The sequence below is a fragment of the Augochlora pura genome, chromosome 7 (assembly GCF_028453695.1).
Source record: "Augochlora pura isolate Apur16 chromosome 7, APUR_v2.2.1, whole genome shotgun sequence".
NCBI classification, from domain to species: Eukaryota; Metazoa; Arthropoda; class Insecta; order Hymenoptera; family Halictidae; genus Augochlora; species Augochlora pura.
The window spans coordinates 39,948,612-39,964,473 of NC_135778.1; the positions used below are offsets into that span (position 1 = coordinate 39,948,612).

Consider the following 15,862-nt stretch of genomic DNA (forward strand, 5'->3'; position numbering starts at 1 on the left):
GGTCGAGTCAAATAAATAGTTTAATAATCATCATTGTGCGCGTTCTTGCAACTGCACCGCATTAATGTGTTCCACTTTTAGCGCGACAAAGCAATTCAGCATGCTCGTTCCTTATTCGTACAGTCGTATGGAAAGTATTGTGCGTAGTAATTCGTTCGATATACGTGTTGCTCGCGCTACAGTTTCTGCATGGTATATTTTCCATCCTGTGGGATCCGCTGAAAGGATGCTCGCCGATCTTGGTACCAAAGGTTTTGATTCTCGAATACAGGATCCGCTCGCATTAATTCTAGATTACGCGGCTGACCCACCATGGGATAACGAACGCGTTAAAAAAGACTCAAAAACTCTCCTACGTGTAATTTCTTTTTCTTCTTCATTTTCTTTTATCTATTTTTATTTCTCGACGATCCATGTTTATCTATATTTCGTCAAGGACGATCGAGCCACACCATAAATTGCCAACAGAATTGTTCCGAGTCCCGGCGTCGAATTCGGTTTCTCGCGCGCGAACCGAGGATTTTTTTTTAGTATTCAAATATATATTTACACTCGTCTACGATTAACAAATACAAATAATCAACTGAAGAACGCAGCGCGGTACACGGTGTCACCGGGTGTGTGTGAAAAACGTAACATTACAATAATATTGTGTCGTTAACATTGGAACGTGACGGAGAAAACAGAACAACCGACGTTTGTCAATAGTTTTAATTTTACGTATAACATTACGGCACACGACCCCTATATATGCTAACGTATCGATAGTTTATAAAAACATGTTATGCCCATGAGATACGGTTTGCGGCGCGTGCTAAGTAAATAATCTTGATAAGGATGAGAACGAGAATGAGTGGTGGTTTTTTTCGTGTGTGTCGAACGGGCACACCGGTCGCATAACATTTCGCGTCGGTGACGGCCACCGGATCGCTACGACCGGCGTTCCGGCGCGATGCGCAACATAACGTGTACGAGAAACAAAAGTCAATATAACAATAACCGACTAACAATCGTTTAATGTACAACTGATGGTTCACGATAACATCCGTAATCCTTTTTTTCTTCCTTTTTTAATTTTCCCTTCGAACGCATCCCGAGGTCCTCGACCTTGCGCTTCGCGGATGCCGATTTTTGTTCCTTTAATCCATTGTACGTGTAATATGCGATAAATAATTTGCTCTTAAGCTTCTGACCTTGGAGCAGAAGATTAACAAATTCGTATGCGAGAACTCCATAGTTGAGAACCTCTCAGGAGAGATACAACTTCAACTTTGATCATCAGTTACATCTGTAAAGCTTGTACAAACGCATCGAATTTGTTGATACAATTAAAGGGTACATTTCTACTATAAACGTTCACCGGGAAACGATTATTGCACAAACTTGAAGTTTTGTACGCTGGCGATTCGTTAGACAGTAAGAATAATTGCACACGGATGTCTGTTCTCAAAAGAGAACACGCGTATATCGTCTTTGGGATTGAGACAACAATACCTCGATAGTAAATGCGATGTTAAAAATTGGTTAATGACATTTTGATAATAATTGTATTGTACCGGGATATTGTTGCGATTACAGTCTCCATTTACCCTCTGCAATTTCTCTTACTGATGAGAATTATTAGCGCGAGACTGCTGCATATAAAATCCGCTATCTTTGCAATTTTGGACATCGCCTTGTCAGAGTAAATACATAATTTGTCGTCAATACATTGACAGAAATAAATAACGTGTTCTACGCAGATAACGCAGTCGTTTAAATCAAAAAAAGACGAATCACTTATATTACGCAGGCGTTTGATTCGAGATAACTGAAATACACATATTTTCAAATCCTGCGCGGTCAATCATATCAATCAATATCATCCGCTCAACGATATCGATGCCAGCTTGAATTTCGCGATCTTAAGCTATATTTCACTTATACCATTTACTAATAATTATCATGTCAAGTCAGAGCCTATATGGTTCCCGTGCAGTTATCATTATATCTAAATGGATAAATTGTATCATGATATAAAACTTCCCGGCAGTCCTCGATGCAGATGCGAGTCGATTAAGAGATGAAGAGGAACGTCGGTGAGTGGTCGGTCGTCAAACGATCGTTGCTGCCCACACAAAATCGGTGCTGCTGTCGGTATATATTAATATCGATAGTATCATTGACCGCGTAAAAATCGCGCGATGCACTGAGAAAGACACACGTGTCTCCTAGGGTCACTTTAACCACTTGCACTATAATAAAGAGTGAAACTCGTGGTATATATTCCATGTAAGATCTATTAAATATGACTGTCATTAATTCGTGTGAATCAAAGTCTAGGAACGAAACTAAATAAAGACAATACAAGAAACAAAAATTATCTGATACTATTAAGGATAACATTAAGGGCAAATTAATGCTAACCAAGGCAACGTGAAATGAGACGTAGTGCAAGCGGTTAAAGAAGTCATTTCATACACAGCAGTCCGACGACTCGCGTCACATTAGACCGCTCGAAACGGTTCAATCTCCGTGTTAGTGTGCCGGGGCACGACGAAACCCGATGTAGTCGATGAAATTCGACGCGGTCGATAAGAATAAACGCACACGTTGGGCTCGTAGCATGCCGCGGGAGGAGGACACACAGACTTCCGCGGAAGGAGCCACCCGTCCAAGGTCAACAAACAAAGCGCAACACTGGTACACACGTAGGCAGCAATGAAGCGATAACGAAGCGAGAAATGCTGGATTAAAACACAATTATGTATTACGAGCGTGTGACCACTCTCTCTTTCTCTCTACTGACCACCAGTGGCATCCGAATCCTCCTTTTTTGGAACAGACCTTGATCGATGGGGAATATACATAGGTGAATTTGAAACAAAGGAGAAACAACGTGAACGACGAAACTTAAGTCTTAGTATTTGGCGAAGTAGCGAACCTGAAAGCGGGTCTGACACGGTTCTAACTTGGTGAAACGAGAGATAGAGACAGAGAAAGAGGAGGAAGAATGACGAATGTGCACATGAATGATTAAAGGAGGGTGTGTGTGTGAGGGGGGTGGGTTGGAAGAGATTTTTCCTTGTTTGTTCGTAACGAAAACCTCTATATGCAAAGCGGACCTTGACTCTGTCTTTCAGAAAATTACCAAAAACCTCCCGCACTGCGGCCGCCGGGCGGATTGTTCACGCGGATGCAGGCTCTTCTCGATTCCTCGACGTCCTCTGCGATAAAATAAAACATTTGTTATTCTTTCAGTTTCGTATCTATTTATTTACATTTAGCGATAAGCATTAGCATAGACAGTAACATTGCAACAGTTAGATACCCACCGCTGATAGAGAAAGTTGAGTCCTGCAAGTTTCTCTGTCCTTCCATTCGGGGGCCTTTCGAGGACGGTGTAACCACGGCGGAGTCCGGCAGAGTCGGCACGCAGTCGGGTATGGTCACTTTCGGTTTCGGGCTCTCGTAGGTACCGTTCGTTTGACGGGCGTTAGCGAGGGCCGCCGCTCTAGCCTCTTCTCTGGCCTTCGCGATCGCCGCGTCCTCCTCCGCGTACTTCTTCGCCTCGGCTTCGCTCCTCGCAACGCCGCGCGGTCTCTGAACAAACATAGATCCACGCTGTATTCGTGGGCGTGATCGATTATTTACACACGCGGCTAATTGTGCTCTGTTTAATGCTGCGTGTAGGCAGACCAAGGTACACGTTAACAGTCAAAGAGGATTACTATTTTTTATTATCTCTATTTTATTTTTTATTATCTTTTTTGCCAGCTCTATTTGTTTGCTGAGTGCTATTGAAGATCATGTGCTCGATAGGAGATTTTTTTACTAAAATTCTCGAGTAAACAGTCCATGACTTATTTGCATAGATTTTCTGCTGAAAGCAGGATCTTTGGAAGACTTGTTACAACGAGTTCTTGTTATTCTTTTAAGAAATATCAGTGCTTATGGAAATTATTAATATCGATTTACGTATAGATAATTCTATAATAATGAATGAGGCAATGCTCGATCTATATTTACATCCTGCGATTATAAAGATTATTAATAAGTGAATAAATTAGTGTTGGAGGATGAGCCATGATGAGGATGATATACCTTCTCTCTATCCTCTATCATATCATACACATAGTTAACGTGGCTCGCTGTCTCGACAAACTTGCCGAATCCGTGCACAGCCTTCAGTTCGCACTCGTCTACGCAGACGCGTCCTTCCACTATCACATACTCAGGTACTCCGTGAACCTCCATACCCTGAAACATATCCATTGGGCTCGTTAAAAGTGTACTCAAAAGTTAATCTGAAAATTAGCATACCTTCTATAAAATTACCAATACTAAAATAATATATATTTAATAAAATAGTATAATTGCTGAAATAATATATTTGCTAACTTAATTAATTCTTTGGACTTCAAGTTACTTTAACTGTAAAACCAATTCTATAAAATTCAATTTGAATTTTATATGATACATTCTGTTCACATGGCATTAGGTCATTTTTAACGCTATTTTCAATGCAACAGAGTTTGATATATACAAATTTTTTTCAAAAAATAAAATAGCAATTTTGATTGACGTCGTACAATAATAGCGCGAAAACGACTAATATCTCAAGCAGTAGGTTATGTTACATTTAAGTAATAATCATCGCGCGACAATCGTCGTCGCAGCGTCGTAAAAGTCTAAATCTCAAGCGGCAGATTTTCATCGCCCCAGCCACCACTCTAATTAAATTTCCTGTCACACTATATGGATCAATGAAAAACGAGTTCGACGCCAACGAAGAACTTTATTAGCGATTAATATCGAATCGTGCCCTCACCTCGAAGATGTTGAAGTCAACGGCCTGCACATGGGTCTCGGCGGAAATCGTACGCTTCCTGTTGGGGTCCCAGACGACTATGTCGGCGTCTGAGCCGACCGCTATCACCCCCTTCCTCGGGTACAAGTTGAAGATCCTCGCGGCGTTCGTGCTCGTCACCGCGACGAACCTGGTCGGGTCCATTATACCCGCGTGGACACCTTTCTCCCAAACGACCGACATCCTATCCTCGACGCCGTTCACGCCGTTCGGTATCTTGCTGAAGTCGCCCTTGCCGAGCGCCTTCTGGTCCGCGTTGAACGTGCAGTTGTCGCTTCCGGTCACCTGCAGGCCGTCCCTGACGGAACAAAATGGCGGCGATCAGTGCACCGATTCTGCTATTTAAGCACGAACGCGATCGCCGAAGATACAGTGTTCTACGGAGACTGAACAAATACAATGAAACTTAGAAGACTTAAAAGTATTTGGTTATGTTGTAAATTCGTCTATTTTTCTGCCGGAAGAGACGAGATCCTCCTGTTTTGACATGGTGGAGGTTATTTCTTACGGTACTTTTAACCTCTTAGGCACGGCTGAATTTTGCGCGCGGCTGTTCCTCTGTACGGCAGAGTTCAACGCGAATTACGTGTAAATGCAATGTACGCTGCAATTTGTAACGGATAATGCTGTTCTTTGCACGAGTACATTGGAATGAAGTGTTCGATGATTAAATCATAATTGTTTTTGAAGATATGATACACCCGCATTTTAACTGTAACAATTTATCAGACGGCATCCGTGGAAGGCTCTATAGTGACGCGTCCTACAGAAAGATGACATCCGCGAAAGCCGCTATAGTGGCGCATAGTGCCTAAGAGGTTAAGATGATTCTTATTGTAACTGCAAGATATTATTATTGTAATTACAAAATATTATTATTGTAATTACAAGTTATTATTATTCTTGTAATTACAATATATTATTACTATAATTATCTATATTATTTATATAGGCTAGATTCAACAAGTCCAGTGTCGATCTCATTGATTTAGATTCAAAAGAATACAAACAGAAAATATTAATAAAAATTTCAATGGACCTAGCCATAACTATACTTAACCTCTTGACATACAAAGACATCTTAGAGACGTCATTCATTTCACGGGCCATTGTACTAGACTTTGACGTCTCTGAGACGTCAAGAACTCTCTTCAGCGAAATTAAATAGTATTCTACGTATTTTATTTGTATGTCAAGGGGTTAATAATTAAAGGTAAAAATCAACAATTTATTCATAAATTAATAAAATCTCGTATCGAAGTAATAAAATTAATTAACTGATTACAGAGTGTTTTATTAGACGACAGCGTCGTTCTAGGCTCTTATTTCTATATCTCATTTTATACAATTTATGAGTTATCTAAATGACCCCGTTACTTTTGAAAATAACAAAAGGTGAGGGCGTACAATCTCGAGCTCTATTTACCGGAACATTTTATTCGATGTTCCATTTAGGAAATCTCTGCTGAGCGGGGCTATTATCTGAGCCTCTGCAGCGGAGCACACCTTTTATCTGCCACGCGTCGCTCCAGTTATACGAACGCTAATCTCTTGTAAGCAGTAGAATGGGCAAGGTAAAGGTATTGTCCGATACCAATTATCCGTGTGTAATCTACAATGGACTGGTTATTTAAATACGAAATTGCAGTAGTCACCGTGGAAGATTTTTGAACTTTTTACTTTTCATATTTTCTTACTCGTATAGATCAATCGATTCAATTATTATTTACAAAATTTATTAAATTAGTAAAATTATATTTATATCACAAAGGGATAATTGAAGTACTCGATTATGCAAACTGTTTCGTTACAAGTCAGTTTATATTAATTTGGAGTTGTAATTTCAGATATACTTTTAATTTAATTTTTAATTTTATTTTTAACTTATCCCAGTAAATGGAGCTGCGCTGTAGCTACTTTCAACTAAATAGAAGTTAATAGAATTAAATAGATGTTAATAGAATTAAATAGGAGTTAACAGAATTAAATAAAAGTTAATAAAATTAAATAGAAATTAATAAAATTAAATAGAGGTTAATAAAATTAAATAGAAGTTAATAAAATTAAATATCCCGGTGCCAAAAGTAACAAAAGACAACAAACGAAATTCCAAAAAATTTATCGCGTTTTAAAAGGTGTCCTAATATTAATGCTACTAATTGCTAACCTAAAAATAAATTAAACAACCCCGACTGTATTTAACTACAACTTTCAAAAATTCGTTGAAACCATTCACACGTCTAACTAAATAACTACCTTGCCCTGAAATCATCACTAACCCCAGTTTTCCTAATTTGACAGCAGAAACCCCCATCGCTTCGCAACCAGCTTGTCTCACCAAAACAACCACCCTATAGCAAAACGCAATATGTACCTACGCGCAACGATTGCACAATCCATCGGTCGTGCACGAGTGAAAAACTCGTAGAACCGACGGAAAAATAGATGGTTACCTTGACACCTGATAAGCCGAGTCAACAGACCTTCTGTTTTTTTCTCTCTCCTCCTCATCGGAAAGGGAAACGTTGTGCCACGCGGGTCGAACGAAACGCGCGACTGTGCCCCCGATATCCCCCCGTTCGAATAGCGGTGCGCTTTGAACGAGTTTTCCTCCGACCGGTTAATTAAGTATAATGCCGTTCGGTGAGATAAAACTACGGCTTCCCACGCGGCGTCCATTAGAATTACGTTCAGTTACGCTAACGTCGTGTGTGCCAATTCGTTGCCGTAATTTATTGCCGTCATTTGAATACTCGTGCGACGCGGACCGCATAGTCTCCGGTGACGCAACCGCGCGGCGAATTAAGACGATCCTGGATCCATCTATCGGCCCCCGAAACCATCGATTTTCATAAATAGGCGATACAACCGTCGTTGGTCTATCGATGCGTTGAATAGATTGAGACGTCGATTATGGGACGTTCGAGAGGTTTTATTGGATCGAGATCGTTGCTTGATCCTTTTAACCCTTGGGTCGCTGACCTTTCGTTAATATAGTTATTGGAATATGTGAACCTTGTCACGACATTATATTGTAACAGCATGGACTATATTTTTATCGAAAGGATTGATGTATTATACCATAACCTATTACCACAATTTCGTTTCCTCTATTTTCTTAAAAAATATTCATCTTAACACATTCGCGACCGGCAATTTTTTTCCGTTTCCAAAAATCATTAAATCAAAGCTAAAAATAACAGAATTTGTTTCGATATTTCAATCTTGCAATTACGCGTTATTTAAACTAGGAAGATTTTATCGCTTTAATTAAATCTAAAATGACGCGAATTCGCGTCAACGGTCATAAACGAAATTCAATCGATATTCTCGAATTACTATCTTAAAAATGTTCAAATTACTAATTAGTATAATAACTAAACATTCTAGTTAATAACTAGAATGCATCAAATAAAATTGTAATTATATATGTAGAAGCAAAAGATGTAATATTTCGATGAAATGGAAAATTCGCTAGGTTATGTGCTTCTGCGAGTACATTCGCCGAGAATTTATAATTGCAGCGCTATCTCCTGACATGTTATGGGGTTGGTCGGTAGGCGGCCTTTGTCAACATTCAGCGAGGACAGTGACCCTGTTTGTTTTCATTATCGTGAGAAAGGTGAGACGCAATATAAGGTCTCGGCGGCCTGCGAATTTGTATTTATTATCTTGTAAATCAACGCGGAGAGCTCACACGTGTCGCACGGATTTTTCCGTAGACCGCTTGGTAATTCAAACTCGAGCTTTCAGCTTGAAGGTTTGAGGAACTTGTTGCGATTAACCCTTTGCACTACTTGTTGCAATTAATTCTTTGCACTATTTGCGGTAATTAACTGTTTGCACCATTTATTGTAATTAACTTTGTATTCAATTTCCATTTTATATAACAATAATTTTAATAATTTTTGCAATCTAATTTCTGATAATATAAAATTATTTTGGAGCGCACTATAGCAATTTTAGTAGTGCCTCAGAGTGCAAAGGGTTGATAAGCGATAAAACCTTCCCTTCTCACCTTCTCAATACCTTTATTATTATTATGATAAATTAACAATTGCGTTAAAAAATTTATTCTGAGAATTTTTTCTTGATTAAACAAACATCACCTAATACTCACTTTCCATGCGTCGTCCTAAATTTTTGATACAAATTTGAATTATTCTTTTTCCATTATTATTACATGGAGAGCATCGATGCTAGTGCTAATATAGTACAAAAATAATAATTAAAATTTTGCAATCTCTAGTCACCTGTAACAAACCCCATAGTTCACGCTAAAAAAATCAGTATAACATTTCCAAAGCTCTCACCGCTAATAAGTTTTACATAATAAGTTTATAAAGAAAGGGAAAGTTATAGAAATCTATAATAATTATAAAAAAGAGGAAAAGGTTTATAAATCTATAATACTTATAAAGAAAGAAAAAATGAATCACTGCCAAAATGGCGCGACGTCAATGAATGGCAAATGAAAGATGGATGAAACAAGGTAATTTGGGCAAGTTGTATGTGATTTACACTAAACCTACTGAGCTCAAACAATGGTTAGACATTTTGCTATAGAAGAATGGCAAGAATTTTATTTATTTAGACTTTCTGCCATTTGCGTTATAATTTATCCTTCAATCGTGACATCAATGTAATATTTTAGTATGTAAAAGACTCTAAAACCTAAAAAATTTTATAAGAAAAACTGTGGAATCGATCATTTTGACCAACTCGGTAGATTTAGTGTTAACCCCTTGCACTACGATTCCTTTCATGCTGTATTAATTAGCATTTAATCATATACATAATTAATATTTAATAACGTACATCTGTTTCTAGACTTTGAGAACAGAAGAAATAATTTTGATTTCGCCTAGAAATAAATTAATAATATTAAAAATTTGTATCATAAATCTGACTCCGTTATTCTAGTGCAAGGGGTTAAATAGTAGTAGTAGTAGTAGTAGTAGTAATAATTTGGGTAGTTAGATTACTTACTGAGATAGGTGTTCGATTAGATAAGCAGGTGTAGTGGTATCGGGTCTCAACGGCGGGCTAGTAACGTAACGCCTTGCTTTTTCGATTATTTTCCCATATTGTTCGCTGCCATCGATACCGACGGCGCTCGCGAGGGTCTCCCCGAACACGACGACACCCTCGGACCTTTTCACCGACACAACGTCGGCGGCGGATTTGCTCGTCACCGCCGTTACGTACAGCGGGCTATTCACCTAAACGCGATATTTTAAAATCCTCTCACACTGATGATCTCACCAACACATTACTATTTCTCCAAGCAGATTAATGTTGGCTGTTCAAGGCCGTCCGTTTGGCTACCTGCCACCCGTCTCGACTCAGGCCCCCAGAAGACCGCGCGCAAGCAGACTGACCCCATTTACTTTATGTCCCCGTTCCAAGATGTTCCCATTAGATGTTACACTATAAGACAGTTAGTGTCTTCAGAAAATTCATTATATTAATATAGTTTGTGTAACCTTCAAACGCTTAGGATAGCTAATTCCTAGCTAGAATTATTATAGTAAATTTCAACGATATAACAAAGCAAGATATTATAATAATATTCGATTTATATAAATCTGTAGACATCGAGGAATATTTGCAAAACATTTTGTTCCATATAATTTTTTAAATTACCTTTGGACGTAGTAAAACAATTTCAGTGGTGCTTCAGAGTCACCATTTGAGTGCAAAGGGTTAATATTTAATGACATACTAGAATCACGATGTCCCCTGAGAGGAGACAACGGAGTACAAAGGGTTAACAGTGCGCCTGAAATTGTATGAACGTATATAATAACGTTCGATCACGCGCTTTTACAATTTTTATTATCGCGAAACAAGATATTTCGTTCCGACAGTTATCGTAACACTCTAACATTAGCTTAAAGCGACGTAAATATCTATAGTTTGGTCGTAAGAGTTTCCGTTTTGAGCAACAGTCTATTTCAGTTTCTCGGAAGTGAATGAAGCAAGCGAGTTTCCACAGTCTTTAGGCGAATGTTGTATATAAACACAGCTTAAAAAAACAACATATTACACGCCACGGAGGTTTGGCTTTTTACGTGAAATGATCTCGTTGTTGGTAAACTAACCATAATGCTGCTCGCATAGTCGAAGTAACTTTTAATTTTTTTTCTTAGTTTCATAGTTTCATAGTCATCTCAATTTCTTAATTTCTTAATATCTTAATTTCTTAGTTTTTTAGTGTCATTCTAATTATCCTAGTTCCTCAAATACAGCTAGTATTTTATTTCCCAACAATAAACAACCAACCCAGAACGGACCTTGAACAGTCAAAATCGTCTGCTTCGACGTTCTTTTGCCTCCGATCTTATGACACAGATTACATGTGCGACCATGGTTGAATCACTTTAATCTTTCCCGATAGCTGGCCTCCGGTATCAAGAGAGCCGCTTAACGCAAGTTAAAACGCTTCAAATCAAAAATATATTCGTCCAATCTACGCGAATGAAGCTAAAAATAAAATACTATCTTATTTAACCTAAAATTACATTGAAATCGTTCGAGCATTACGGCACAGTTACACAGAAATGTACACAAGTAACTTTCAGCCTTACATAGATCTTATACTCGACGCTACAAACTTTGTACAAATATAAATGAACTTTCATTAAATGATCTTCCAAAGGCTTCGAAAGATTAGGCGAGAATTATGTTCTTTCAACCGTGTTCACGCAAAGTGGCTAGCCGCTACGCGTACAACTACGGCGAAACGTGAAACACATATCGAGACAATTGGATCGTGCCAGCCGTATTACACAGAGAATATGTCCGATGCAGAAAAAGATGTCGGAGTGGAGGGGGGAGTGTGGAAGAAGAAGAAAAGTAACGTTAACTGCAGCAACGATCAGCCTGCATGCACACGAGGATTTCGACAGATATGTATTTCTAAATATAATTTCCGGGCGCATGCAACATCGTGGAACGGCGAACTATATTGCGATACGGCGAACTATATTGTGATGCGGCTCGCGTGCGTACCGCGCGGGTTCAAAGCAGAAACGGCAGATAAATATCCCTGGAATCACGGCCGTCGAGGAGATCGTGACCCGTATCTCTGCGCGAGAACCCCCGAACGTGTATTGTCTGCTTCTGATAAACGGTCCTGAACTATCTATCAGCGAAGAAACTTTCCGTTTATCTGAGCAGTGGAATTGATACTTTCTTTTGCAAATGCCGGTCGATCTGTTGTCATCGTGAAAAGAATACTTTCTTTGCGACAATGGATCGCACTAATTCGGGTTATGTCATAAATGGTCTAAGTCATATATTCCTTGTTTCGAGATATTTAATGAATTGCATTTAGCATAAATTAAAATCTGTTTTCACATTATGCGATCTTTTTATTTCGAATTTTATTAGTCTCGATTAATGGAAATTTATTATGGATATGAAATTTTCTGTGAATTTTATACGAAAACGTTGCTTTTAAAGTTTCTTTTTAACGTGATAGCTAATTTTGTTAGAAAGAAAAGATTTAAGACTCTTTAAAAAAGAAATCGGACTTTGATAGTGAGGCAGATACATGTTAATAACGACGCGATAAATATTGTCAGCAGCGTGTCTGAGCGGGGCCCTCGCAAACGGGTAATCGTTCTATTTATAATACTCCTTTAACAATATAAGGCAATACTTTGTTACGAGGGAAGATGGTCTCCTAAACGTCAGAACTTGTTCATTGCACCGTGTCTTGAACTATCATCGTGAAAACTTCATTCTGTGAGTTTGCTGCTGTGAGTTGAATAATCTGACATGATTTATCGCTATTTAAGAAATAAATAAATAAATTGCCTACGGATGCATCCAAGCATCCCAGAAAATTGTACTCCCATCACATCGATGGCTTCCCTGTAGAATATATTCTATATGTCTATGTACATGGTATATTTATGCATATCCTATAGTATATGTATAGGACCTATATCCTATTTTCCATCAATATTCCTATATATTCTAACATATTCTAATATATTATATATTTATTTTATATACCCGGGTATATCTATGCATATGCTATAGTATATGTATAGGATCTATATCCGATATTCCATCAATATTCCTATGTATCATCTATATACCTATATATTCTAACATATTCTAATATATTATATTAAATATTTCCATTTCCTAAAAGTACCGTTACCTTACGACCCCCGTAAGTGTTAGTCTAATGTCGCGGACGTCGAGCCGTTTCCCCTCCCCGGAAAAGAAAAATGTGTCGTCGGACTCACTTGGCCAGCTTGTTCACGAGAACAAGCGGTGTATCTGGATCTGGCCTGAGCGGTGGGCTCAAAACGTGGGCTGCTGCGTGCCTCCAACATTTGTGCGCATAGTTCGTGCCATCTGTGCCGATCGCGGCCGCCAACGTCTCGCCAAAGACACAGACGCCATTCTTACGCGCGGCCTCCACTGCCTCCGCGGCGCTACGACTCATCACATGCACTACATACAGTGGACAATTCACCTAAGCATGCAGAATGATACAACGGGAATGATCGTGTGGCTTGAACAAAAAAAACTGAGACACGCTTTGTCTTTTGCGGGTCGGGACGAACCGAAATGTACAGGGGGGTACGCTTGGAGAACAAAATGGCTGACGATTGCGGCCGAACGCAATCTGACTAGGTATTTTATTAGGTATTTAAGAAGTTTGTTTTAATTATAAAATTGTAGAAAATTATTATTCTCTTTAAGGGAGAATATGGATGTTAAACAGTGGAATATTTTGTTAGCCATTTGAAATATAATTTAATTACTTATAAACGTCTATATTCTCTTTTTGAAAAAATTATAATTTTCCAAGAAATAGGTTGGTTTAAACTACATTAAATTTTATATTGGGAAAGTAAATTTAAGAAGACGATGTTAATAATAAAATTGCAACTGTCGGTGCAAGTTATAATTTTATGAAGAGAGAGTATAGACGTTTGTAGGCCGTTCAATTATACTTCAAGTGGTTAACAAGGTATTTTACTGTTCAACAAGATTGCACTGGATTTTCTAAGAAATAGGTTGATTTAGACTACATTAAATTTTATATTCAAAATCTATACTTAAAAAGACGTCTTGATAATAAATTGCGACTGCTCGTGGAAATAATAATTTTTTTAAAAGAGAATATAGTTTAATTATATTTGACGTCGTTTCAAAGTACTGTGATATTATTATGGCATTACTATTTTTTATCAAGTAAAAGCGTTAATTTAGTAGAAATATTTATGACAGTAAAATTAAAAGTCACAGATATTATTCACGGCATCTCGGTTCGTATACTTCGCGCTAACGCGTTCGAACAGTCCAAGCGCTAACGAAACCATTCAACCGCATTCTAAGCCATTTTGTCCCCAGCGACGGTACGGAAATAATGTCTCACATCTAACTAGACATACACAAAAATAAAAAGCAAATGTGCACGAATTTCGTATAGCATCTACCATCGACAAAAAGATAAATACATGGCGTACTGCCGCGAACAATAGCGTTGCACATCTATCGATATTCGGTTCCAGCAAAAAAAGACACAAAATAAACATCGAGAATACAGCGTGCCGGAAACAGCGTGAAAGCACACTATAGAGACAACTATTTAAAAAAAATACGACTTCTAAAAAAAATAAAGAAGAATCTAATGGTTCCCTTACTTCCGATTTTCGTGTTGAATAATTTTTGCTGCCGACATACCTGGCTGGCTATTACGCACGCCCTGTTCACAGCCTCAGCTTCCACTTCCTCGGGACGCGACATTTCGTGACCTTCCGGTCCGGTTACTCCGGCGTCTAGTAATCGTTTCGTGTTCTGAAACAATTTCGGACGGTTTGATTTTATGAATGCAGTTCGGAGAAGAAATTCGTGACTATGCACGCCGTGCTGGTGCTGTCCGTGCCAGGCAATTAGCGGAGACGGTGTGCCGTGGTTCACGGCTGTGTTACTTCGAATCGTTGTTCAATAACGCGATTGTTACCGATACCGTAGATGGTGTAGTCTATTTTTAAATGTCGGGTAGGCATTGCGATGCCTCGACACGTGATGCCACCGAAAATGTAGCTTAAGGGATATTGTGTTCATAGAATTACTTTTAACAAGTTAAAGGACTGGAGAAAACAGAATCTACTTGTTAGACTTATTATAGTATATACAAGTAGACACTATACTTGTCTCCACTTATTTTATTCAAATTTAAATATATTTAAATTTTATATAGAAAATATATTAATATATCAATTATTTATATATACATTTTTTAAAAATTGATATACATATATATTTTTTTAAAATTCACATACATATATTTTTAAAATTATATATATATATTTTTGACTCTATATTTAAATATAAATAGAAGAAATGTATTTTATAATATTGATTTGGAACGAGTAGCTTCTACGATCATCACCATATCTCAACCTCCTCCCCCGTTCGAGCAGACCACAGTTTAAATCGAGGACGAAGATCGCGATGAAAGATAAAACATACCTCGGCGATGATGTCTCCGTTTTCCGCGTGGATCATTGCGATAGCTCCGAGTTCCTTGCACGTTTTAAACACCTCGATCAATTCCGGATCCCTCAGCATGTACAGGTCCGCGTACGCCATAAACATCTTGAAGCTATTGATACCGTGCGACTGCACTAACGTCGCCATCTCCTCCTTCACCTGAAAACAGGTAACCACAAGCTTTAGGGCAAGGCGAGATAAGGCAAATCTAACCGGATAGACAGGTATGCAGGATGACATTCGTTCTTAAATCGCAAACAGCAAGAAATAAAAGAAAGTTAAACATGTCGGCGAGTACCTCATTTGCAAACGAGTGTTAACGTTCTCATTACCGAGAGATCCTGCCGTTAGTTTCTCCGGCAAGCAATAGAGAATCCTAACAGAAAATGTATTGTAGTTGCTCGCAGTTTAACCCTTTTAGTGTCGGGCGAAAAACGGATAGCTGTGCGAAAATAAACTGAATGAATTTATTAAAGGAAAAAGTTT

At 38.4% G+C, this 15,862-nt stretch overlaps 1 protein-coding gene across 3 annotated transcripts in view; it reads right to left on the reverse strand.

Annotated features, from left to right (window-relative positions):
* Nucleotides 1–697: 697 nt before the first annotated feature.
* Nucleotides 698–15,862, reverse strand: part of Crmp (Collapsin Response Mediator Protein) — a 32,307-nt gene continuing 17,142 nt past the window's right edge. Inside the window, exons 4-10 of one of the 3 annotated variants that reach the window (XM_078187129.1) lie at nucleotides 15,356–15,535; nucleotides 14,564–14,677; nucleotides 9,839–10,071; nucleotides 4,811–5,147; nucleotides 4,084–4,239; nucleotides 3,315–3,582; nucleotides 698–3,206 (exon numbers count right to left, since the gene is read on the reverse strand). In XM_078187129.1, the coding sequence (XP_078043255.1) occupies nucleotides 3,127–3,206; nucleotides 3,315–3,582; nucleotides 4,084–4,239; nucleotides 4,811–5,147; nucleotides 9,839–10,071; nucleotides 14,564–14,677; nucleotides 15,356–15,535 (1,368 nt within the window). In that variant the 3' untranslated portion in view covers nucleotides 698–3,126. Of the gene's footprint in view, nucleotides 3,207–3,314; nucleotides 3,583–4,083; nucleotides 4,240–4,810; nucleotides 5,148–9,838; nucleotides 10,072–13,113; nucleotides 13,347–14,523; nucleotides 14,678–15,355; nucleotides 15,536–15,862 lie in introns of all 3 variants that reach the window. The other 2 variants (XM_078187128.1, XM_078187127.1) reach the window with 2 other exon arrangements.